General features: G+C 48.7%; 1 protein-coding gene across 1 annotated transcript in view; it reads right to left on the reverse strand.

The window, feature by feature from the left end:
• Window positions 1-3,998, reverse strand: part of LOC118212580 (transforming acidic coiled-coil-containing protein 1-like) — a 31,157-nt gene extending 27,159 nt beyond the window's left edge. The window contains 1 exon segment of the mRNA XM_035390596.1: window positions 3,057-3,998. Coding sequence (XP_035246487.1) covers window positions 3,057-3,226 — 170 coding nt within the window. The 5' untranslated portion in view covers window positions 3,227-3,998.
• Between the last annotated feature and the right edge of the window lie 20,944 nt (window positions 3,999-24,942).

Consider the following 24,942-nt stretch of genomic DNA (forward strand, 5'->3'; position numbering starts at 1 on the left):
GTGCTCAAAGTCAATAGAAACATGCTGACACAGGAGAGAGAGGGAGAGAGAGAGAGAGAGAGGGGGAAAGAGGGAGAGAGGGAACGAGAGGGAGAGGGAGGGAAAGAAAGGGAGAGGGAGGGAAAGAAAGGGAGAGAGAGGCCCCTCAAGCCTGCACCACTGAGTTTAGGGGGTGGGGGCTGAGGGAAGGCGAACGGCCAGAAACGGCCTTGCGGTACCTGCAGAGGACCCTGAACATGAAAGGCAAATAAAGCCCTCAGACTGTTTGCTGGGAGAGTAACCGACACGACCCCCCCCTCCTGTCACCCGTTACCCCCCCTTGCACTGCTGCCGCAGCCGTCCTGCAGGTTCCACCAGACCTGAGGCGGGGGACTTCCTGCTTGTGGGGGCAGGACCGGACTTGCCCCCCCCCCCGTCCAGACTCAAGCCTGAATATCCAGGGACTTAAATACTCTTCTGCTCTGCAGTTTAGTGCAGAGCCTGAGCTCCTCAAGTGCATGCTGGGATACGCACGCATCACGAGCGCCGTCATTAGACGGTTTGCTCTTTAGAACCGGCATGACTTCTTGGCTTGGCCAACGCGGGATGAAATTTCACACTGTGTGCTTCTGCTGCACTTCAGGTTTTACAGTTAAAACGTTCCAAGGAAAATTCGAGCGAAATTCAGACACCCCCCCCCCCCCCCACATACGGCTCATGCAAAGTAACAGACACAATTGGCCAGGGCGTCGCTCGCTGTAGACTGTATTTCACATGAATCCATTAACGAACCAAGGGCCCATTGACTCCCATTCACTTTCGCACCTCTGAGCCGATGGTGGCTCAGGTACACAGGTGAGGGATTCCAGCTCCCTCTAAACCCCTAAAACTTTCGGGACGAGGGGAGGAAGCTACTTTCCTGAATCGAGTGGCCACGTCCCTCTATTTGCATAATAGCAACGGCTTCTTGTGTCTTTCATCGAAAGTCAAAGCACTTTTAAGGTAAAGAGGAGGGGGAAATGCCTGAGAGTCTAGTAAACAACTCGAGTTCCTGCAGATCCGGTGCGCATGCAGGTCTTTGTGGTCACCAATTACACAAATGAGCTAATTAGCTGAATACACTTATACCGGTTTAACCGTAGATTAGACCAGTGTTTCTCAACCCTGGTCCTGGGGACCCACTGCCCTGCATGTTTTAGATGTCTCCCTGCCCCAACACACCTGATTCAAATGAACGGGTCATCATTAAGGTCTGCAGAAGCCTGATAACGACCCATTCATTTGAATCAGGTGTGTTTGAGCAGGGAAACATCTAAAACATGCAGGGTAGTGGGTCCCCAGGACCAGGGTTGAGAAACACTGGATTAGACCACGGTAAGGTGTTTCATGTTGAGAGACAGAAACAGTGTCTTCAGCTGTCATTCAGGAACTTAAAGACATGTTGCTAAAATATAGATTGCTAAATGATTGGGCTCACTGAGTAATTAAGGGCAGAGGTTGGCATCAGGTGCAGGTACGGATGGGCACAGCCCTCCTTGCCCACCCCTGCACCCTGAATGATGCACGGCAGCCATTTGGCACCGAATCAGTCCCTGAACATCAGCCGTGGTAGAGAGGGAGGGAGGGAGGGGATATTAAAATAGCTGGTTAGAGGGCCAGTTTGAGATTCTGGACAGGTCGCAGGGGACCCTCCTGCTATTAAAAGCTTCATTGCTATCCCAGCCCAGGCCTGAGTGTACCTCCCTGCTGGACTCTTCTAGTAACACACAGACTCAGCGCAGGGGTACAGTGTGTCCCCGAACACTCACCCGCCCTACACTAGGGGGCGCCACAGTGAACAGCTGCCTGAGCATAACGGGAACGCAGGACTAATGCACAGTGAGTTACTCTTTCGCAGTGACAGATTGAATGCTCAAAAAAAGCCCTGTGTCTCTATACACACACACACACACACACCACTGCAACCACATCTCTCTCTCTCTCTCTCCTGCCTTCTCTCCTCCCTCTCTCTCTCTCTCCTCTCTCCTTCTCTTCCATCCCCTCTCTCTCCCTCTCTCCGTGTTAACATATCGTAAAGAGCGAGCGTGCCTGGCGGTAAACGCTGAAGTGAGCCACCTTTGCTTTGCTGTATTAATTCATGAGGAAGCGGAGCAGGAAGTGAGCTGCTGGCGTTATCTGTGGGGCCGGAGCTCTGATCTGCTGCTGCCTGCAGCCCGGCGAACGGGTGTAAACAGGGGGCGGAGCCACAGCCCTGTGTGCGCTCATTGATGCGTGTCACAGATCTCAGATCAGCCTGATTGGTTACACCGTGTGAACCCTTGCGGGGGTGGGGGGGAGGATGAGGGGATGAGATCACACCTCCGCAAGACTGTCAAGCTGATGGGAACATTGTGTGATAGTGAAGAGCGTCTGTCTGCCCGTCTGTCTGTTTGTCAGCTGCACCTCCCCCCGCTGTGTGACATCATAAACAAAGCGCAGCTTCACACAGATCATCATTCTAACAAGTGGAATTGAAGGCATCCCCCCCCAGGCACACGAACGTGCACACACACACACACTCACTCTCTCCCCCTCTCTCACACACACACACACACACTCACTCTCTCCCCCTCTCTCACACACACACACACACACTCTCTCTCTCTCACACACACACACACACATATGTACACACTCACACACACACACACACACACAGATGTGTGTGTGTATATATATATATATATATATATATACACACAAACACATACACCTTACACACTCCCATACTCACACACACACAGACCTACACAAACTCTCTCTCTCACACACACACACACACACACACACACACACAGATGTGTGTGTGTATATATATATACACACAAACACATACACCTTACACACTCCCATACTCACACACACACACACACACACACATATGTACACACTCACACACACACACACACAGATGTGTGTGTGTGTATATATATATATATATATATATACACACAAACACATACACCTTACACACTCACACACACACAGACCTACACAAACTCTCTCTCTCTCTCTCTCTCTCTCTCTCAGTCCTGTACCTCCCAGATCGAGGGACCCGCCTGTCCTCATTAGGAAAGAGCTCTTCCTCCACCTTTGTCTCTCCCTCTTCCTCTTCCCTCATCTCCTCTCCCTCCTCCTCCGTTCCACCTCGAACCGCAGACCAGGTCCATTTGGCCCACTGCACGGGCGAGAGCAAAGACCAAGACATGTCGCTGTCCTCTGTGCTGGGCCAGCTGTGCTGGGTCCTCTGTGCTGGGTCCTCTGTGCTGGGTCCGCTGTGCTGGGTCCTCTGTGCTGGGCCAGCTGGGCTGGGTCCGCTGTGCTGGATCCTCTGTGCTGGGCCAGCTGTGCTGGGTCCTCTGGGCTGGGTCCTCTGTGCTGGGTCCGCTGGGCTGGGTCCGCTGGGCTGGGTCCTCTGGGCTGGGTCCTCTGTGCTGGGTCCGCTGGGCTGGGTCCTCTGTGCTGGGTCCTCTGTGCTGGGTCCGCTGGGCTGGGTCCTCTGTGCTGGGTCCGCTGGGCTGGGTCCTCTGTGCTGGGTCCGCTGGGCTGGGTCAGCGGGACCCCACAGAACGGGCTGCGAATTCTGACAGGTCGCCCTCTCTCTCTCTGCGAGGCGCGGGCGTGGGGTCCTATCGCATCAGCAAACCCCAAACGAGCACGTTCCCCCCGTGTTTACATCCCACAGCGACTCGTCCTCCGGCTCCTCCTCCTCCTCTTCATCCTCAGAGCTGCGACATCAGCCCCTCCCCTCCAGTAAACAGACCCCCTTCCACGCTTAAAATGCAAAACAAAACCGCTCTTCCAGCTTCTTCTTTCAATTTCACTGAGATCTGAGAACCTTCTCTGTGACTCCTCCGATCCTTCCTCCGTTTCTCGCGCTCCTTCACTCCCTCTCTCCTCCCTCTCTCTCTCTCTCTCCTTCTCTCTCCGCCTCTCAGCTTTGAATACCACAGCGCTGATCAGCTGTCTGCCAGAGCTCGGCTCGGAGCTCTCAGACTCCGCCCCCTCCCTCCCCTCTCTCCCAGGACTGGTGGACTGGTCTATTGTCAGAGAAAAGGGGGGGGGGTGGGGTGGAGAGGAGCCTCCCTTTTTAGTGAAGAACGCCTGGCTCCCTGTGTTAAGGGCTGGTACTGGGGTCTTGTTGTTGACTGAGCGGTCTGTCCCCAGTGGGGGGGGGGGGGGGGGGAGTAGGAGGAGAGCGGCCGCACTCCCAACCCAGGCGGAGGAGGACTGGGAGTAGCCAGTGGTGCGGCACGGACGCTGAAACAGAACGCTCAGGAATGCGTGCCTCCACAGCTCCTCCTGTTGGTGGTCCCCTGTCACTGCACACCCAGGGCTCTCACACACGGGCTGCTAAATAGAGTTTCTATTTTTAGGAATTCATTTTAGGGTTGTTTTTAAAATTTCTATTGATCAGCCTGCACAGATGTTTTTCAAGCATATAGAATGGATGGCTTCTTCCTACTCCTTAAGCTTTCTATATTATTAGATGATCCACATGGTATAGAAATGTGTGAATGTGCCCAGAATCTGTGCAGTGGGGTAATTAATCCTCCAAAATCACTGTTGTGCGTTCTACCTCGACGATTATGAGCGCCGCTACGCCCGTGAACCCGTGAACTCTCTCCGCGCTTGCAGGCTTGCGGAATGCGCCGTTGTGTTTAAGGATCTTGGCTTCTGACCAGGGAGTTGCCAGTTCAGGTCCCAGGTGGGGCAAAGTAATCATGCTTTTGTGCAAAAAGCTTAACCTGAACGGATGCTGAGAACATCCAGCTTAATAAAGGGATAAATGCAGACCTGAGCTACTAAAGGCTTCCTGGGAGTCTGCACAGGAAATGAATAACCGCAGTAACAGTAACGGTAGTGAAATCGCCATGGCCTGTTTGCGGAACGGAAGCTTCGCTGTCAGCCCTGCTTGCGCACACAGGTTCGACAGGTTCAGAAAAAGGCAAACTTTTCTAAAGGCCGAGATAACCGAGGTAGCGGGGGGAACAGGATCTTCTGCTCCGCTCACAGAAACCGTCGCCCGTGAAAGGCTTATCTCTCTGGCGATCTGCCGCCAAATCCACAAATACTTTACCTCCCTGACCCTGAGAACAAAAGGATCACAGAGGAAACCAGCCGCTGAGCATCACCGAGCGGCTCCTTCAGCGTAACGCTTTAGACCTGATGGAGAAATTAGCGCAGTAGTGCTATGCAGTAACACGGGCACACAAACCGCTGTTTTTCTTTAGCCAGTGTAACAGAGAAGTCCAGCTCTTCTCTGTGGCGTCTTAATAGGAGGGTATAAATGTGAAGCCCAGGACAGGAATGGGCACATCGGTGGTTTTGTTTTGGTTTTGAACTGTACCGTCGGCTCACAGTTTCCGAGAGCAAAACAGTCTGGAAACGATCAACTTTTCACTGTGAGTCAGGGTGAGTCACAGTGGCTCATGGGAAACGTATTTTTTCCCCCCAGCTGTGCCTCTGGAGTTCCTGCTCTGCCACCCACACACGCACAGCACTTTGGCCTTTCTCTTTTAATGACATGAGAGTGCTGGTCCGCCTCATTACAGGGCTGTGGATTAGAGAGTGCTTCAGCTCCTGTACAGGACTGCGCTGAGTCCAGTACTGACCCAGCTCCGTGTCCCATACAGACTGGTACTGACCCAGCTCTCTGTCCTGTACAGGCCGGTACTGACCCAGCTCTCTGTCCTATACAGACCGGTACTGACCCAGCTCTCTAATCCCGGTACTGACCCAGCTCTGTGTCCCGTACAGGCCGGTACTGACCCAGCTCTCTGTCCTATACAGACCGGTACTGACCCAGCTCTCTAATCCTGGGACTGACCCAGCTCTGTGTCCTGTACAGGCCGGTACTGACCCAGCTCTCTGTCCTGTACAGGCCGGTACTGACCCAGCTCCCTAACCCCAGTACTGACCCAGCTCTGTGTCCTATACAGACTGGTACTGACCCAGCTCTCTAACCCTGGGACTGACCCAGCTCTCTGTCCTGTACAGGCCGGTACTGCCCCACCTCTCCTGTACAGGCACAGGTTAATCATTACCCCCGCTAATGAATGGAGCCTCACACTGCACAGGCTGTCGGTGGGGAGATTGAGCCTGATCCGCACGCTCTGAGTTTAGATCCCAAAGCACAATCGTGAGGCTGAACGCCTGTGAAGTGTAATCTAGGGCTTTAAAAAATTAAAAATCAATAAAAATCAGATGACCTCTCTGATGGTTGACGGAAGCAGAGTGCAGAGATTCAGTCAAAGGGAGTGGGTTTTTGGGGTTGTACGAGTGAGCGTTTGCTTTTTGTCGTGGGTGTAGTGCAGGGGCATGTCATTTCACTGGCGATTTCACAGATAAACCCAGTCTTCTGTCAGGCTGGTTCCCATCGCGATGGACAATCCCCAACCCTCTGGTTATACAACCTGACCTTGTGTGCAGCTCAGAGACATGATTGATTAGGTCTGGGCAGCTGGTTTGATTGTCCACAGCAGGTAACTTCGCTGTTTTTGACCCACGCTGTGACACTGTGAGCCAGTGAGGCAACTGCAGGTATGTTTCAGGGAAACTTACGCACACGCGTGCACACACAGACACATGCACACGCAAACATGCACAGACACGCACATGCAGACCATCCGCACACACCACATACACACATTCCGGTCACGATGTGGTCACCATGGAAACCAGAGGGGTTATCGCTAGTTATCAATTCACAGGATTCCGTGGGGGGGGAGGGGGGAGGGGGGAGCGGGGGGACGGGGATGGCTGTTCCCTCGCGGTTTAGAGATGAGGTCAGACCACAGCCACCAGCCGGGAGAGAGCAGGGCTTCCTTCAGGTTTAGGATTTATTAGCGGTATCTTAAAACTGCCGTTTTAGCATGGCACAAGGCCGACTGCATGGGGTTCAGACCCCCCCAGGTTCCCGTGCCCCCCTCCCCCGCTAGTTTATGCAGCGTAACTCTACTGTACCAGCTCCACTGCTCCAGAGTCTCGAACCTCAAACGCTGAAGTAAAGGGTGAGATGTGTAGACTTGATAGACACATGGGACGGGTGCCAGAGCGCCCTTTACCACAGCACGGAATAACACCCCCCCCATTTCCCTGAGATCGCCCCTCTGTTCCTCAGCTCCAGCCCTCATACTGCCCGCCCCCCCCCCCCCCCCCCCAAAAAGGCCCGTCTGCCCCTGATTACCGCGCGGCTGTTTCAGGTGCACAGCAGACCCTCTGTGAAAGAGCCAGACGCTCCCAGCGCAGGCCCCGCCTCCTGTCCTGCCCCACCCCTCCCCCCCCCCCCCACGGCCGAAGGCCACGCCGAACAGACAGAAAAAACAAGGCCGAGGGAAGGTGAAGAATTTGAGGAATTTTAGAAAGCCCTGGGCCCCCGCCCATCTGTGGCTGGTACCTTTGGGGAGGGGAGGGGAGGGGAGGGGAGGGGGGGGGGGGGCAATAACTCGGAGACTCACTGCACTATCACACACCCCACCTGCCCTCGACCCCAAAAAAATGCTTGTATTAGTTCCAGCCTTCATTTGGTTTCACTGGTTAATCCTGTGAAATTTACACATATAGAACTTACATTTCTGTGAGTGAAAACATTTGGGACTGTGGTTTTTTTACATTGTGTTCCAGTCACTGATCAAGCTGGATTGGCAGAGGGCGTTTCTTTCTCTTTGGCTAAATTAAATTAACGATTTGTTTAAATTATGCAGTTAAACGAGTGCTGGCAATCGTAATTGTGACCTATAAAACAATACAACAGTGCTGAGAAAGAGGTGGAATTTCAGAGGAATGCCATACTAATTTCCCAACACCTTCTTAACACTTCTCAACCCTTAAGTGCGGATGGCTAAGTAAATGTTTAGTATATCTGAATGCACAGTCTGTTTTCACACAGTCAGACACCACCCCAGCACCTGCTCTTTCTCAACCCACCCCGGGGGGAATCCTCTGCCCCTCCTCCACCGTTACGCCACTGGCTACCTGCTTGACCTCCTGACCTTCCCCTCAACCAATCAGGATGAAGCTTCTTCTGTGATGTCAGGAATGCAGTCAGACAGGCTCAAAAAAACATCACGACACCTGGGGTCAGGTGTGCTTAAATGGTGACGTGGGAAAACGCAGCAACACAATTACGCGCTGGTATTTACTAAAACAAATGTGGGCTTTAGTCTATCATAGGGATAGTTTACTTTCTCCTGGTTTTTCAATATTATTTCAGTTTTATATTTTAGTATTTCACGGTGTTACATGAGGGATATTATAGATACTGGCAGAAGCCTCTGGTGTGTGGGCTTTGTAGCGGCTGGAATAGAGCAGGGGTGTCAAATCTTATCCGAAAAGGGGGTAGGTTCAGGCTTTTGTGTTTGCCGAGCATTGTGACCCCTGATTCTACTTAAAGGTCTTAATTGAAGGTCATGATTGGTTAACTAGCTGAATCAGGTGTCATAATTTTAGGCCGAAGTAAAAACCTGCACCCACACCGGCTCTTGTCGTATAAGATTTGGCACCCCTGATATAGGGCTTTCATGAGTTTGTGGTTTAAAGCAAGAAAGTCCACTTCCAGAGCAGCCTGTACAGGTTGTCAGAAACCCCTAAGTGTCTAAAATGTCCTTTGTCACGCAAAATGTGGGTCAAAAACACATACTAAAGCTGAACTAATATTTGTAAAAACTCCAGGAAGTGAACCATCCCTTTAGACAGAGGGGAAAAGAACAGTTCAGTCACATGCTGGATGCCCCTGTCCCGGGAGCAGGAAACGGCGATTCCGGGTGCTGGGAGATGTCTGCTGGGGCTAGCCCAAGACTCAAACCCTGCAGGACCCATTTCTTTCAGAGCCCAGTGAAATGCATCAGACCACAGGATCTCAGAGGGTCAAACAGGAGGCGCTACTTATAAAAAGTATATAAAAACAAGCCCAGTTTTCAAATTTCTTTCCAAAATGGGGAAACGGAAAGACAGACATGTGGCGGGCTTGCGGTACATTTGTTTTAGGGGGAGATTAAGGACATACACACCGGTTAACAGATTCTCTTGGAACACCATTAAGATCTTTGATCACACAAACAGTCTTCATTGAAAATTAATGCCAGCGATCAGATGGCTTTAGATTGGCCAATTCAGGCAGCCGACTCTAAATCAAACTGAAGGCGAAGCACCTTCCACTCTTTCGGCTCTTATCCAGCTCAAAATTCAGGAAACCAGACAGTGGGCTTTCTTTTTGTAAGAAAACCCATTTAAAATGTATTAAACCACCAAACTCTAAGCTGATAGTGTTAATGCTATTTACAAATGAATACTAATATTACCAGAGGAGTTACATTTCATAAAAACATCATAGACAATTTCTGAATAATAATTAATGCAGACCGAAAATGACTCGTAGGTTTTATATGTACAGTACAAGGTAAAAAGCAGGTGTCCCACTCAGGTGTAAACAGGGACAGGAGATGAGGCTGTCCTTGTGAATCGGGCAGGAGGGTTTGGGAGGGGGGGAGGGGGGTGTGTGGGGGTTCAGTCTAACCAGAACACTGATGATTCACAAAAACCTGGATCCATTTCAGCTGCTGGGGCTCTGCCATGGCCCAGTCTCACAGCTCCTGGCAACAGCTACATGCACAGCAAGCCTTTCTGATTGGCTGCCTCTTCTTCCGGGCCTAAGCAGGTACATACACAGAAAGCCTTTCTGATTGGCTGCCTCTTCTTCCGGGCCTAAGCAGGTACATGCACAGCAAGCCTTTCTGATTGGCTGCCTCATCTTCCGGGCCTGAGCAGGTACACGCACAGTAAGCCTTTCTGATTGGCTGCCTCTTCTTCCGGGCCTAAGCAGGTACATACACAGCAAGCCTTTCTGATCGGCTGCCTCTTCTTCCGGGCCTGCTGCTGCCCTATGGGAAAAGGCCTGGGTGTGTTTTATAGAGTGTAGCTCTGCGGCAGCCTTTAGCTCGTTTGCTTTTCTAAAAACAGTAAATCACCTCTAACACCAGTGCAGGAACTCCACTCAGTCCGTACAGCAAGTCCAACATCACTCAGGTGAATAGCTGGCTGGAAAGACGGACGGACGGACAGACAGTAACAAGGTGCATTTGTTACTTTGTGTGTTGGCTCCCTTTTTAAAAATGTGCTACTCATTAAGTGGCAGCACGTGCGTTATGCACTTTATGTTGTGAATCCTTATAGTGCACCAACAGCAAATAAACGCAAACACAACAGCTACCACTATGTCCAATGCAGAAATTATTGTGGTTGTTCATTGTTAAAGGCACCAGCATTACCTGGTCCAAAATCCGTGCTGTAAAATCTGGGCAATGTCTCCCTCTTCTGGTCATTCAGTATCATGGCAGTCTCTCGGTACTCACTTTCAGAAGTGAACCTGACTGGCAAGAGTCGCTGTGAGCACAGATGGTGGGAGTGTGTATATGAGGTTAATAAACAGGAGTTACTTTTTAGTTGCATATAATCCATCAGTCCCAAGTCTCTAGTTTTATTTCTGAATCAATATGGGTGGCAATATTAAATTGGCCCCGCGATGCTGGACACAGTCGGCATTGGCACGGTCTGGATTGGAAACCAGACTGGCAGCTTATTCAAATAAACACGAATAAGACAAAAACAGATATAGGTACACACCCATGTGAAATCCGAACTGCACTTGGGATTGTCCCAAGACTCACAATACATTCTGTAAACTTTAAACAGTCTTTACTGGCAGTCGGTACCCAAGTGTTTTACACCCTCACTCCACACAGTACCACAGCAGAGCTAGCACCAATCAGACGGGAGATCACTGCAGCTAGCACCAATCAGATGGGAGGTCACAGCAGCGATAGCACCAATTCGACGGGAGGTCTCACTGACAGTATCTGTTAGCCTGAGAGCCCATCTTCCGCCATGGTCTGAAGACCAATCTCTTCAGACTATACCTGGGCTACCTAACTGTCACCGCTCTGCAGGGGCACTCCCAATCTGGGATCATTTTTATTTCTTAAATACCCACGTTCATCTTACATGTACCTCCATCCAGCACCTATTGTATTTTGTATCATTATTTTGATGTTGTAGCTTGTCTTGCCTCCTAGTTTGAATTTGCATAGGTTAGGTCAGAGAGCAATGTTTACTGTGTGAACTGGACTTAATGTGTTCATGGCTATGAATAACTGTTATAGACGCTTTCATCGGACGCACGCGCGTTGCCGAGGTTGTGCGCTTGGCCCTAAATTAACTTCCGGTCTGTGTTTGTTTATTATTGGGTTTGTGTTTACTGGCTAATATGGCACCGATTACAAACGGAGTGAAAGTTAAACCGATGAGCAGACTGACGTTGGGCTCAGGTTGTTGTGCTGTGGGGTGCAACCTGGAACAAATGCCATTTCGAAAATTTGTAAAAATGCATTATTTAACTTTGTAACCCCACTAGGGAATTGTGAAACGAATTGCTTGAATCCCTGCGATTATTATAGCTGGTGCTTGCCCATTGTTACTTCGTATTTTTGAGAAATAACTGGACATCGTTACCTATTAAAATGCAAGTCCTGTAAAAATACACATAAACTGTATAAATAAATAAACCAACTTCGTACATACACATTTAGCAATACTAATAATACAGCCTTATTTACTAGGCCTATATCAACTTTAAGACAAGCAACACGCTCGTAATTATCTCATCGTGACCCATTAAAGCCAACGGCGCAGACGTTGCTTCATACTTTCAAACTGCTTTCCCAACGACTATTTTGTGTCCTGCGACTTGAGTTACGACAGTGAATATGTACGGATTCCTAGACGTGCTGATAGCGACCACCCGTTCTCATAGTAACCTCAAATACGCAGGACAGGACACTTATACAGTATGCTAGCAAATGTATGTTAAGTTCCATTCATTTATATAGGGTTGTAGATACACGTCCCCTTAACCAAAAGCTAGCGTTGGACCACTTATTTGCCGGCACAGAAAAAAGAATCGTGAAAGTGTTGAAAAAATAACCACGGGAGGATAACAAGGACATTTTTTCCTACTTAACTAGGTACAGGTTGTTAGCGATATTTCACCTATTTCATATATAGTTGCAAATCAGTTTACGTTTTCCTGTCTGTCGAACGAAGGTGGTCGAATAGGTGCTCTCACTGTAGCACTGACATTGTTTCAGGTAACAAACTCATGATAAGCGATAGCTAATAGCTAGCTGACCAGTAACAAGCCTTCAATAGTTATGAACGAGAATTAGCTAACTAAATTGACTGTAGCTAGCTAGCTAGCTAAATGTAGCTAACATTGTATAAATGAATTATACACAGAAACGTTAGATCAATGCTAGTAGTTGATACGCTATAGCTACGTTTTGAACGAACGCTATGATACCTGTTTCCAATGACTTGACAAAGTTACACTGCCGGATCATTTTTGTTGTGGTAACCTAGCAAGATGACCCAAACTATTAGAGCCACGATGTTTTTCCATCAATGCATGCTATACAAATAAATACCTATAGTAATTGCATTGGCTACACATGCTGCCCAGCACTAGCCCCATTTTGTGTCTCATGTAATCATCGTTTTTAAGCAATGTAATAGAAAGAGTGCACTTTTTACACAAGAATGTGCATGTAACCAGAAGAGTTATGGATTATGCAAGGAATGTATGATGCTCCGCAAGGTGCAATACTGTCAACAGTTATGTTTCTGTCGCTTGTTTTTCAGGTAGTGGAACGTTATCGCATTTAAGTTTGGCCAAGTAACGGTTCTTTTCTTCGACTGGTAACCCCAAATAATACTGACTTGACATAGTTTTAACTAGCTAGCTAACATAATTTACTTGTTATTTATTTTGCTTGTTATCAGAAATAGTCTAAAGGGACTCCGTTGTTATTGATTGTTTGCGGAAGTCTGCCGGAAGTTAAGTTAGGGCCAGAACAACGCACACGCGCAGTAACGTTAGTTTATGTTGTTACCGTTGAAAGCGTCTATAAAATGAATATTGTACTGACCTGCGATTTGTAATGCAATGTAACGTGAGCTCCTTTCACATTGCTGCAGGAAGCTAATACAATGCTAACAGGTGGTGGTGCAGCGTATTGGTTAGGGAACGTCTCTCGTAATGCCAAAGCTGCTGGTTAAAATTCCCAACTGGGCCGTGTTACCTTTGAGCAAGAAACTAAACCTTCTGTAAATAATCCAGCTGTATAAATGGAGTGTGCGTAAATGTGAGCTGTGTAAGTCACTCTGGTTCACTGTCTGCTATGCCTAAACTCTGAAATCTAAAAAGTAACAGGAAGAACCACCCAGATCCAGGCAGGATGAAGTTCAAGTCCTGCTGCTGTGGGCTCAGTGGTTAGCGGTGTTGGCTGTTTAACGGCATAACCAAGCTAACAGTATTAGCTGGTTTACTGCATAACCAAACTAACAGTATTAGCTGGTTAATGGCATTATCAATACTGGGGCTCAAACCTGGTCACAGTCAGCACCTTAACTGACTCAACAGCCCTCAGCAGGGATAAATGTTGTTTAATGTTGCTTAGCCGGAATGATGTCATCAGAATTTTAAGGTGCACGTGGCATTGGCACTGCACCAGACACAGACCGCAACGATCAAATGGATCACTGATCAGTCCGTAAACCGAGATAGCAACCGCATAGCAACCCGGGCACCTTTCCCAGATGTGACACGCAAACAGGTTTCGGTGTTCCCGCCCTCTGCAAACACAATGCAGCGGTGTGCTGCTGTGCGATCAGGGGACCGGTCCTGATATCCTGAAAGGACTGCGGAGGCGGGGACACAGCTGTTATACGCCACCCGTGGGAAAAGGCCCTCGACTGAAATGTAGAGGACGGGAGGAGCTATCTTATAAGGCTGGCTATCTTTAACCAAGGATAAGGGTACCTGCTGAACAAATACAGAAACTATATTTACAAGAAAAGAAAGATAATAAAAGTGGTTTTCTTCAGGAAAACATTTCAACAGCAGTAAAGCAAAGCTAACTCACGGCTGCTAAGAACAGCCAGACTGAGCATGTGCAGAGCAGTAGGTCTGAGGGTTTAGGAAGTCACTTCTTCTTTCCGTTTATCAGAGCTGGTCTCTGCAAGCCTGCAGTTTTTATTACTCTGGTCTTGTGACAGGAAGACAGGCTCTAAGAGTAGAGCCTTGATTCTGTTTGGCTCTACTCTTAGAGCCTGTCTTCCTGTCACAAGACCAGAGTAATAAAAACTGCAGGCTTGGAGAGACCAGCTCGGATAAACGGAGAGAGAGAGTGAGAGAGAGGGGAAGAGATTCCAAATAAAAATAATAAAATTGTGATATTTAGTAGAAGGCCTAATTAGGTGGAACGGGAGGTTCGCTGCATAAATGCATGGCCATAAAAATCTGCCAGAGCTGCGTGATGCTATCAAGACAGCATGGGCCGAAATGCCTAAGGAATGTTTCCGGCACCTTTCTGAATCCATACCGCAAAGAACTCGGGCTGTTCTGGAGGCAAAAACGCAGTCCAATGTACTAAAACAAAACAAAACAAAACGGCAACAGCAAAAACGAAAACCATGTCACTGTCCACTATATGCATGCACATACATCTCGCAGATAAGAGGCATGCTTCTGTGGAATCCACACCCTCCACTTTCCCAGTGCAGCGAGTGGTTTCTCCCGTACGCACTTCAGTCAAAGTGGGTTCTGCCCCCGGCGACGAATAACAGGACAACCCCGGCGACGACTGAAAGGACAACCCCGACGACGACTAACAGGACGCCAGGGTTCTGTTCTCCCCCTCCCTGACCTGTCTATATCCACTTTTGAATTCCATCCTGTCTCTATCACCTACTCTACTAACCTCTATATTGTTGTTATTTATCGTCCCCAAATTTAAAACATTGGTCCTAGCATATCAGGCAGTCAAGGGATCAGCCCCAGCATACCTCCACAAGATATTCAAACCCTACATGCCAGCCAGATTCCTCCGTTCTGCTACCTCAGGACGCCTGGCACCTCCCCCTCTTCGCACCTGCGCTTCCAGAACACGTCTCTTGTTTGTTCTGGCCCCACGATGGTGGAACTACTTGTACTTTTATTTATTTTTATTTTTCCATAGATTGCGTTGTTGCCGTTCTCGTTGTTAGTGTTAATCAGTTTAACCATCAGGGTCCAAGTTGAACTATGCGGTTGTTCCCTGTACTTGGACCGGTACTTCTCTCTAGGGGTTTCGTCATACTTGTTCCTGGTTATGGTTATACACTTTGTTGTACGTCGCTCTGGATAAGAGCGTCTGCCAAATGCCTGTAATGTAATGTAATGTAATGGAATGACCTCCCCGTGGAGGTCAGAACAGCTGAGACACTGACCCACTTCAAGCGACGACTGAAGACTCACCTCTTCAGGCTGCATCTCTCCCCATCCCTCCCTACCTCCCTGTAATCTCTTAAATGACTGAAAGCTTAGGGTTGTAACTAGGTAGCTGTTTCGTAGATGACTTATTAAACTACTTTAACTTTAACTTAACTACTGTTTGTATTTTTCCATAGGCTGCGTTGTTGCTGTTCTCATTTGTGTTAGTGTTAATCAGTTTAACCTTCAGGGTCCAAGTTGAACTATGCGGTTGTTCCCTGCACTTGGACCGGTACTTCTCTCTAGGGTTTTCGTCATACTTGTTCCTGGTTATGGTTATACACTTTGTTGTACGTCGCTTTGGATAAGAGTGTCTGCCAAATGCCTGTAATGTAATGTAATGTAAAATATCACACAGGAGCTCCAAGCTAAAAAAAAATCCGGTCAAACCTGGAGCGCAGGTAACAGATCAGAGTTAAAAGTTTCACAAGTTCACCCGGGGAAAAAAGGGACCTGCCAAAACTCGCACCCCTGTCTGATCTGTTGACATACAGAAGCACAGCGCATATTTTAAAGCAGGTCTGAAATACTGGAGTAGAACAGAGCCATTGATTCCCGGCAGGCACTGCAGTTGCACCCCTGAATAAGGTACTTAACCTGCACTGCTTCAGTAAATATCCAGCGGTACAATGGGCTCCATGTAAAGAATGTAATCAGCGTAAGTCGCTCTGGCTGAGTGGCGAATGAATGCTTGAAATGTAATACAGAACTGACAGTGTTACTCAATGCTACCATAGTGTTACACTAAGTTACAAGTGGGTTGTCCGTTTTAGTTTGTTTTCACGCTTGCTTGTAAATATTTTAGAGACACATTTTCTGCTGAATAAAAAACATATTTGGGTGACTTGCCATGTTGTGGTGCTAATTTCACAGCCTGTGGACTATCACCTGTTCAATAGTTTCTGGCACCGGACGAGCATTTAGCGAGCTAGTGAATATTGCTACATTTTCGGATGGACATGAACGGGAAAAGCTTTGATTATGACATCATAATCAACCGTATCCATGGTTTTAGTAACGTATTCTATCACTGAACGCAGACTTTAGAATGGACGTTCCTCTATGTTATTGTCAAAGCAGCACAGCGAAGTGCCAAAACGATGTATCACTCCCTATGCTAATGCCAGTGAGCGGGCTCTTTTGGGAGGGTGTTCTGAGTGACTCTGCAAGCTCGGAGAGCCTCTGTTCAACATGAAAGGAGGGAAGGGGTGGCCCTGGTGGAAATCACAGCATCAGTTTTCAACACCTGCACTGGTTCTGAGCAATGAACACCTTCACCAGTTAGACCAGATGGGTAAATCAGCACATTCACCTGGGTGACATCTTCAAAGCACTGTGTAACTGTCAACAAGCCGGCACCGGCTGACATTATAACCGGGAAATCGGGACCTTTGATCAGAGGTGAGGTAAAAACAGGTCTGAGCAGCAGAGCGCTGATGTCACTACGCTTTGTGCACACTCATCTGAGCAGCCCTCAGGATCAACGGAGCTCCGCCTGCGTGAGAGACAGGTCTGAGCAGCAGTGTGTGTGTGTGTGTGCGTGTGCATGTGAGTGTGTGTGTGTGTGAGAGTGTGGTGTGCGTGTGCATGCGTGTGCATCAGAGACAGGTCTGAGCAGCAGTGTGTGTGTGTGTGCGTGTGCATGTGAGTGAGTGTGAGTGTGTGTGTGTGTGTGCGTGTGAGTGAGTGTGAGTGTGTGGTGTGCGTGTGCATCAGAGACAGGTCTGAGCAGCAGTGTGTGTGTGTGTGTGTGTGTGTGTGTGCGTGTGCATGTGAGTGAGTGTGAGTGTGTGTGTGTGAGAGTGTGGTGTGCGTGTGCATGCGTGTGCATCAGAGACAGGTCTGAGCAGCAGTGTGTGTGCATGTGTGTGTGCGTGCGTGTGTGTGTGCGTGCGTGCGAGCATCTGCCGAGCTTAATAAGCATGTGCTTGTCTGTGTGTGTGTGTGTGTGTGCATGTGCGTGTGTGTATGTGAGTGTGTGTGTGTGCGTGTGCGTGTGTGTGCATGAGAGACAGGTCTGAGCAGCAGTGTGTGTGTGCAAACATCTGGCAAGCTTAATAAGCGTGCTTGTCTGTGAATGCAAGTGTGTGAGTGTGAGTGTGTGTGTGTATGTGTGTGTGTGTGTGTTTGTGTGTGTGTGCGTGCATGTGAGTGTGTGTGCGTGTGTGTGTGTGCATGTGAGTGTGTGTGCGTGTGTGTGTGTGCGTGTGAGTGTGTGTGTGCATGTGTGTGTGTGCATGTGAGTGTGGAGTGTGTGTGCATATGAGTGAGTGTGTGTGCATGTGAGTGTGTGTGGAGTGTGTGTGCATGTGAGTGTGTCAGTGTGTGCATGTGAGTGTGTGTGTGAGTGTGTGCGTGTGTGTATGTGTGCGTGCATAGCATGTACATGAACATGTCTGTGTGGAGAGCATGTGCCTGCATGTGTTCATGTGATCGTCTGTCACGCTCCAGCTCAGACACAGCAAGACCAAACCGGATCGCTGCTTTCTCTTCAGAAGACAGGGACAAACTTTTGCATTGGGTGCTGTGGGTTGGGGGGTGGGGGGTGGCAGCCATTTTATAACTTAGAAGCTACAAAATCAGTCATAAAGAAGACCAGGTTTAAAAATAAGGCTATTGCCTCAGAGGAAAGACAGATAGGGACAGAGAGATAGAGACAGAGATAGAGAAAGGGAGAGACAGATAGAAAGAGAGAGAGAGATAGAAAAAGGGACAGAGAGCACTCAGTTACAGGAGGAGATTAACCAGGTTAATTGGGGTTTCTCTCCATTTAACCCATCGCTGACTGTGCCAAAAGCCAGAACAGGGAGGTACTTTAAGGAAGCCAGCGACAGCAGCAGTAGGCAAAATGGACACCCATGTAAAAACGCTTGTTGCCGCTCAGGCCAGACGGACCTGCAGCATTATACATCAGCAGAACGCGGCATCGGACAGACGGGAAGCAGAGAGGCCCTAGCGCTATAGTGCACTGCTAGCCTGTAGCTTTCGCAAGCAGCTGCATCAGGCCTAACTCTCATTCAAGCCTTATCTGCAACAGACTCTTATTTTGACAGCCGACTCCCCTCATTCATGCCTTATCAGTACCAGACTCTTATTCTGACAGCCGACTGCTCTCATTCATGCCTAATCAGTACCAAACTCTTATTCTGACAACCGACTCACCTCATTCATGCCTAATCAGTACCAGACTCTTATTCTGACAGCCGACTGCTCTCATTCATGCCTAATCAGTACCAAACTCTTATTCTGACAGCCGACTCCCCTCATTCATGCCTTATCAGTACCAGACTCTTATTCTGACAGCCGACTGCTCTCATTCATGCCTAATCAGTACCAAACTCTTATTCTGACAACCGACTCACCTCATTCATGCCTAATCAGTACCAGACTCTTATTCTGACAGCCGACTGCTCTCATTCATGCCTAATCAGTACCAGACTCTTATTCTGACAGCCAACTCCCCTCATTCATGCCTTATCTGCACGGGACTCTTATTCTGACAGCCGACTCCCCTCATTCATGCCTTATCTGCACCAGACTCTTATTCTGACAGCCGACTCCCCTCATTCATGCCTTATCTGCACCAGACTCTTATTTTGACAGTCGACTGCCCCGAGCGGAGCAGAAACTCTGGAAAGCACCACGCACTCAGGGAGGCGGTCGAGTCGCGGCGAAACCCGCTCTGCGCTTACGTGTGCCGACTTTTCCTCCTGGGGGTGCCGGGCGTCCCCGCTGCCTTCTTGCTCTGCGACTGGGACCCCCCCATGGTGGGCGGGCGGCTGTACCTCTCCCCTCCTCTGCCACGCGCGGGGCGGGAGACGGACGTGTGCGCGTGTGTGCGCGTGTGTGCGCGTGTGTCCTCCCCTCAGTCCCAGTCAGTCACAGGAGCAAGCAGGATGAGGAGATCCATTCTGGCTTCAGGTCATACCCTGCTGTCCCTGTCCCCCTCTCTCTCTCTCTCTCTATCTCTCCCACACTCCCTTTATCCCTCTCCCTTTATCTCTCCCCCACTCTCCCACACTCTCTCTCTCTCTCTCTCTCTCTCTCTCTCTCTCTCTGTCTCTGTCCCAGCCTCTCGGCTTCTTGCAGCCAGTTGCTACTGCGTCCTCTCTGCGCCGTCTGCCAAGCACCAAAGCCCTGATCTCTCGCCACCTCCTCCCTCCCTCCCTCTCTCTCACCCTCCCTCCCTCCCTCTCACTCTCTCTCCCTCCCTCCCTCTCACTCTCCCTCCCTCCCTCCCTTACGTGCAGCTCAGTGACTTCACGAGCAGGGCCACTGTCTCTCCGCACAACACAGATTAGGGTCACTCTGAAGGAGTTATGGGACTCCGGAATGTTCTGAGGTTGCATTGGAGGAGGGGGGCGGGAGTTGCAGGGTGGGAATGTTTGTGCTGGGGGGGGTGGAGGGTGCGTGTGACTGAGCCTTTCAAGTAGTGGCAACAGCAGCCGGGAGAAGAACAGAAGCACTCCAGCACCTCACGAGGGGGCGGGGTCTCATAAAGGAGGGTGTGGCTTGCACAAAAACCACTTTCTACTGCAGGGGTTCCCAAACTGTGGGTCATGACCCCATGTTGGCGGGGCCACTTCTGTCCCCCCATCCCCGTTAAAAAAAAACAGTTTTTGTGCGGTTTCAGGGGGTGTTCGTGCTCTGTGTCTGGGTGGCTCATGCTGTTAAGGCCCTGTTCTGGCATGTGGGGGGGGCCTACACTCTGTGCCAGCAGGGTTTCCACTGGCCAGGCTGACTCATCACACACTAGCGCCCCCTGCTGTTAGGTCTGTGCTAGCCTGGCTCGCAAGCTGCAGCCCATGCTTTGCAGCAGAGTCAGTACTGGTCTGCGCAGTCCCAAATCAATAAGGGAGTTTGCAGCAGGGGAGGATTGATGAATGTAATTAGGTTTCCAAACCGAGAGAGGAACACTGGTGAAAAGCATTAAAAAGGACATACAGAGGGACATACTGGTAGACATTCCTCGTATAATAATGAAATTTTCTGTTGAAGTATTCTCCCCAGCAGAGTTGTTCATTCAAATGAAATTCTTACATTTCATGAAATGCTCATGTTTCGCGCATACAGAGAGGATGACTGGCCAAGAGACAGAGTGCGACTCTCTCAAATGACAAAGCCGTTTCTGGAACGTTCCGTCATTCAATTGCTATGGTAGGAAAAAGAGAAACAGGCTTTTATTATGGAATATTTCCCCTGTACATCCAACTATGCTCTTCATGCATTATATTCTCAACATTTTTTTTAAACAAATGGGTTTAGAGTCTTAGCAAGCATTTTAAACCAGACTATATGAGCACAGTAAGAAAAAAGTTTTTTGATTTTGGAGCGAGTGTGGATTTGGAAATTGTATCGTTATTCAAATGCTGGAGTTCTTACCGCTGTTCATGCAAATGGTTTCTGGTTTTCATTTCTCAAGGCTAGTACTCTACAAAACACTCATGACCCATTTCACCCGTCTCGCTAAACTTCCCAGAATTCCCAGGCTTGTGTTCACCCAAAAAAATATTTGTATTAACAATGTTGACACTGTCCTCCAGAATAGTACTTTGGTTACGACTTTGCGTGAATGTACACAGTTGGCGTACTTTGCTAGAAAGTAGTTTTCAAGGAAACTGTGGTCTGTGGATGTTCGTGAGTAACCGCGTTATATTTGTAAAAAAAATTTTCGATGTAAATTTTTGTTGCTTTGAGCCCCACTGAGGTCCGCTGTATCAGGGCGAGAAAATTCATAATTCATCTCAGTGAAACTATCTGGATGGATAGATGGCACTGTGATGGTGTTACATCCTAAAAGTCAACCAGAGTTACAGTAACCAGGGACTACAATGGACCATAACACAAAACGATTGCCACCAGCCGGAAAAGGAGTCAATGTCTACATACATACAGTAACAAAAAGGTCAAATGTATTACAAACTATAAGACAAACACGCACAACACATTACCACATATAGGCTGTCAGGACGGCTTAGGCAGTAATCGAGCTAAAAGGAGTCCAGGGGTGTGCTCCAACCACTTATTTTTTTCTCCTTTCCTTGTCCCTTGCCTTTTCTAGTATGGAAGGCTAAACGGGTCAAAAATACATGCTCAGCCCATCGGAGCACGCAGGGAAAGTTCTCCAGGAAACCTGTATAAGGAAATTGGAACGTCGTTGCTCTTTCAAGCTCAAGTTTGAATCCACACCAATTGCGGACGTGGCAGATGATGGCCTTCAGAGTCTTCCCGCCTTTATTTGTTTTGGGGTGTCAGATGGACACAGGTGTGCATCATCAGCAATCAGACCCTCAATCAGCTTCACCCGCAGACCCCCACACACAGGCAGGCACAGACTCCACTAAGCAGGGGAACGTAACATCCGGGTGAGTGAAAACATAGTTTCCTTTTAATTTTGGGTGAACTGCATTTTCTGTGACCGCCCTCCAAACCTCTCTGGCTCAAGGACATGCTGTTCTTCAGTGAAGACTACGCGTCTGGCTTCCTCAATTGAAGCTCTCCTTCACTTCCTGCTTTGGTTCCTATAACCTATCAGGGAGGACAATATCACGGCAGGCACCGTGTGTAAACCGTGTTACTCGGCCACTTCCTGGCTCTCCACAGTGGCCGAATCGCTGCCAGACGCAGGGTATATTTTTAACACTCAGTCCCTCAGGTGACCCACACCAGGGCGTGAGAGGGTCACTCGCACCCCTGTCCAAAATTCCCCAAACTTATCTTCCTGTTGACACGTCGTTGTCCGACAGATCACATGACCAGGACTGAGGATCAAAATCACTGAGCTTCTTTTTGTTTTTTTTTTGTTGGGATCGAAGCATTGGGTAATACCACAGCAGATTCCCACCCTTCACTGAAACCCACTCTATCAGCTACTAAAGACATACACAAATACTGTAAATATCAGTGAATCTGTACAGCGCTGAATGAAAGAAAATAAATAAAAACTACCCAGTATGTTTCAGACGGGTAGCCAGAGGTATTTATATAGTTGGGTCTGTTTACAGCTAGGTGGGCCTGAGCTACCCAGATGGGCTTTCATGATTGGCTGTGGTGGTTCTGCCGAGAGAAATGGAAGGGGCCAGAATACTATTTTCGTGGCCGTGGCCAAACCCCACCCATGCCCAGGCCGGTAGTAGTGAGGACCGTGTGGTGTCCATAGCAGGTGCCTGCTTTCTTTAAAATGCTGGGTGATTACTCCTGATTTATCAGCATGCGAATTTGCCGCATTGATAGAGCAGTGGCTTGGCTTCTGCTCGTAAGCACAGCTGAACATGAACCCCAGCAGTACGAGTGGATAATGAGCTCGATGCTAGCAGCCTAAATGTCTGTGGATGAGGATATAAGAATGTCTGCTGAGTAAATGAGCAGAGTGAGCAGGGCTTGGTAAGAATGCCACAACTCCAGAGGAGGTAGAGAAGGGGGGGAGAACTGGTTTGCCGTAGTGGAATGTCTGTTTCTCCAGTCCTAGTAATCAGATTATGGTGGAGTGAGAAGGGCGATAACAGAGAAATGCTGTTTCGTGGCTGTGCACTGTGACATTACATTAGACATCTTTTTTGCACATATCCATTTATACAGCTGTGTATATACTGAAGCAGCTCAGGTTAAGTACCTTGCTCAAGGGCACGGCTCTCTTCCCTAGGAATCAAACCTGCAACCTTTTGGCTATAAGTCCAGTTCCCTAACTATTATACTACACTGCCACCATGAGGTGGGACTGTGCAACGCAGCCTCTCCTGTACTGCTCGTAGATTTAGGGGCAGCCGAGACCCCAATCCAGGATGTCTCTGAGCCTGATGACAAATAACTCTATTTCAGGAACCACTGTGATCTTTGAGTACGTACTGATTCAGACCATTACCCTCGTCTAATCGAGGGACAGCAATGTTAAACAACACCTCATCCAGGGGTCATGTTGTCAGGTGTCCCTCTTCAGCTAAGATTTATACTTTCATTTACAGTTTAAGGTCACGTTTGTGAGGTTTGTGTATGGGGTGGGGCTTAATTGTTAACGGGTAGTTCATGTCCTTAATTCAGCCACTGTTATTCTTAATCGGTTAGACTGGAATGTAACTAGTATTAACTGGTAGAATGTTGTTCCATGGAAGAATATGTTCAAGTTCCAAAGTATTCCAAAATAAAAACATGCTGTGGACACAGAGTTCACTGAGGCTGCTGTGAGCTGCACAGAGGTCAAAAGTATGTAAATACTGACACTTACTGGTAGGAAAGAGTAAACCAGCCTTTATGAATCAGTCTCAGTTTGGCATTCCTCCACACAGGACAGCCAAATACAAGTATTTATTCTGCCGAACTTTATCAGAAATGTTAAAAGCGTTTTCTTGTGCAACAGAGAAAGGCAAAGATTTGCAGTAGGAACCTTGCTGGATTTGTGCAGGTCTACAAACACATTTGGGTGGGGGAAAACAATCCTATTGTGGTAACAGAATAAACACACAAGCAGGACATGTCCAGAATACTGGATCACACTCCTGAGACACCAAGTCTCCAAGTTCTCTGCCTCCAATGTTTACATCACCCTGGCCAATCAGAGCTCAGGAAACTGCTGCTGCCGCTGTCCTGTTTTCCCAGAATTCTCCCCACTGGGGACAGACACACACATACACTCGCACACACACACATACACACACACACTCCAGCCCTGAGACACACACACATTCCAGCCCTGACACACACACACACACACACACACACACACTCACACACACTCCAGCCTCTGGACCGACAGACACACACACACACACTCCAGCCCTGGCACAGACACAGACACACACACAGACACTCCAGCCCAGGTCCGCTCTGCACTGCCAGTGCTGAGTGTAGGGGTTCATCCTGAAGACTACAAACAGCCTTACGTAACACAGAATGGAAAAACCCGCCTCCCCCCGACTGTCCTTTAAACGAAGCGCGTCTCTTTCCAGCGATGTGCGGAAGGCCCGGGTGCTTCAGCAGGCCTGTGCAGGCCACCAGCCACAGTACTTAAGCTACGTTCTGAGCGTACCAGGAATTATGGGTCTCGACAGGGAAGACCAACAATTCCTTTGCTGAACTACAGCAGCGCAGTTTCATTCCTGTTAAAAGGAAATAAATAAACTGAGCGAATCGCTTTCCCACGAAGTCAGTGCTGCCGGTGGTGCCATCGCTGGCAGGACCAAGGCCAGGACCCCTGGAACACGCGGGTGGTTTGTGAGATGCCTGCTGCATTCGTCACATTACACCCAAATTAAGGCAAGGCCACAAAATAAACAGTGGAAGAGGTTTGGTACCAGCGGGCATGACCAAGACAAAAAACCCACGCACATCCCAGACGATTTTATTGTAGGTGGTCATATCAAAAAAATGTAGTAAGTAAATCGGATAAAGAGAACGCCACACACTGCTTTATTTGTTCCCATTTACTTAACCATTTGCACAAAGTTGCGTGCGCCTTCTTCAGGTACCGGTCATAGACGGAACGTCAGTTTGTCTTATGAACTGACATTTGTCTGACGCAGGGAAATGATCAGTAAACAGAACCTGTTCTGTGTCTGACTCCAGGT

Source organism: Anguilla anguilla, chromosome 14, assembly GCF_013347855.1.
Source record: "Anguilla anguilla isolate fAngAng1 chromosome 14, fAngAng1.pri, whole genome shotgun sequence".
In the NCBI taxonomy this organism is placed as follows: Eukaryota; Metazoa; Chordata; class Actinopteri; order Anguilliformes; family Anguillidae; genus Anguilla; species Anguilla anguilla.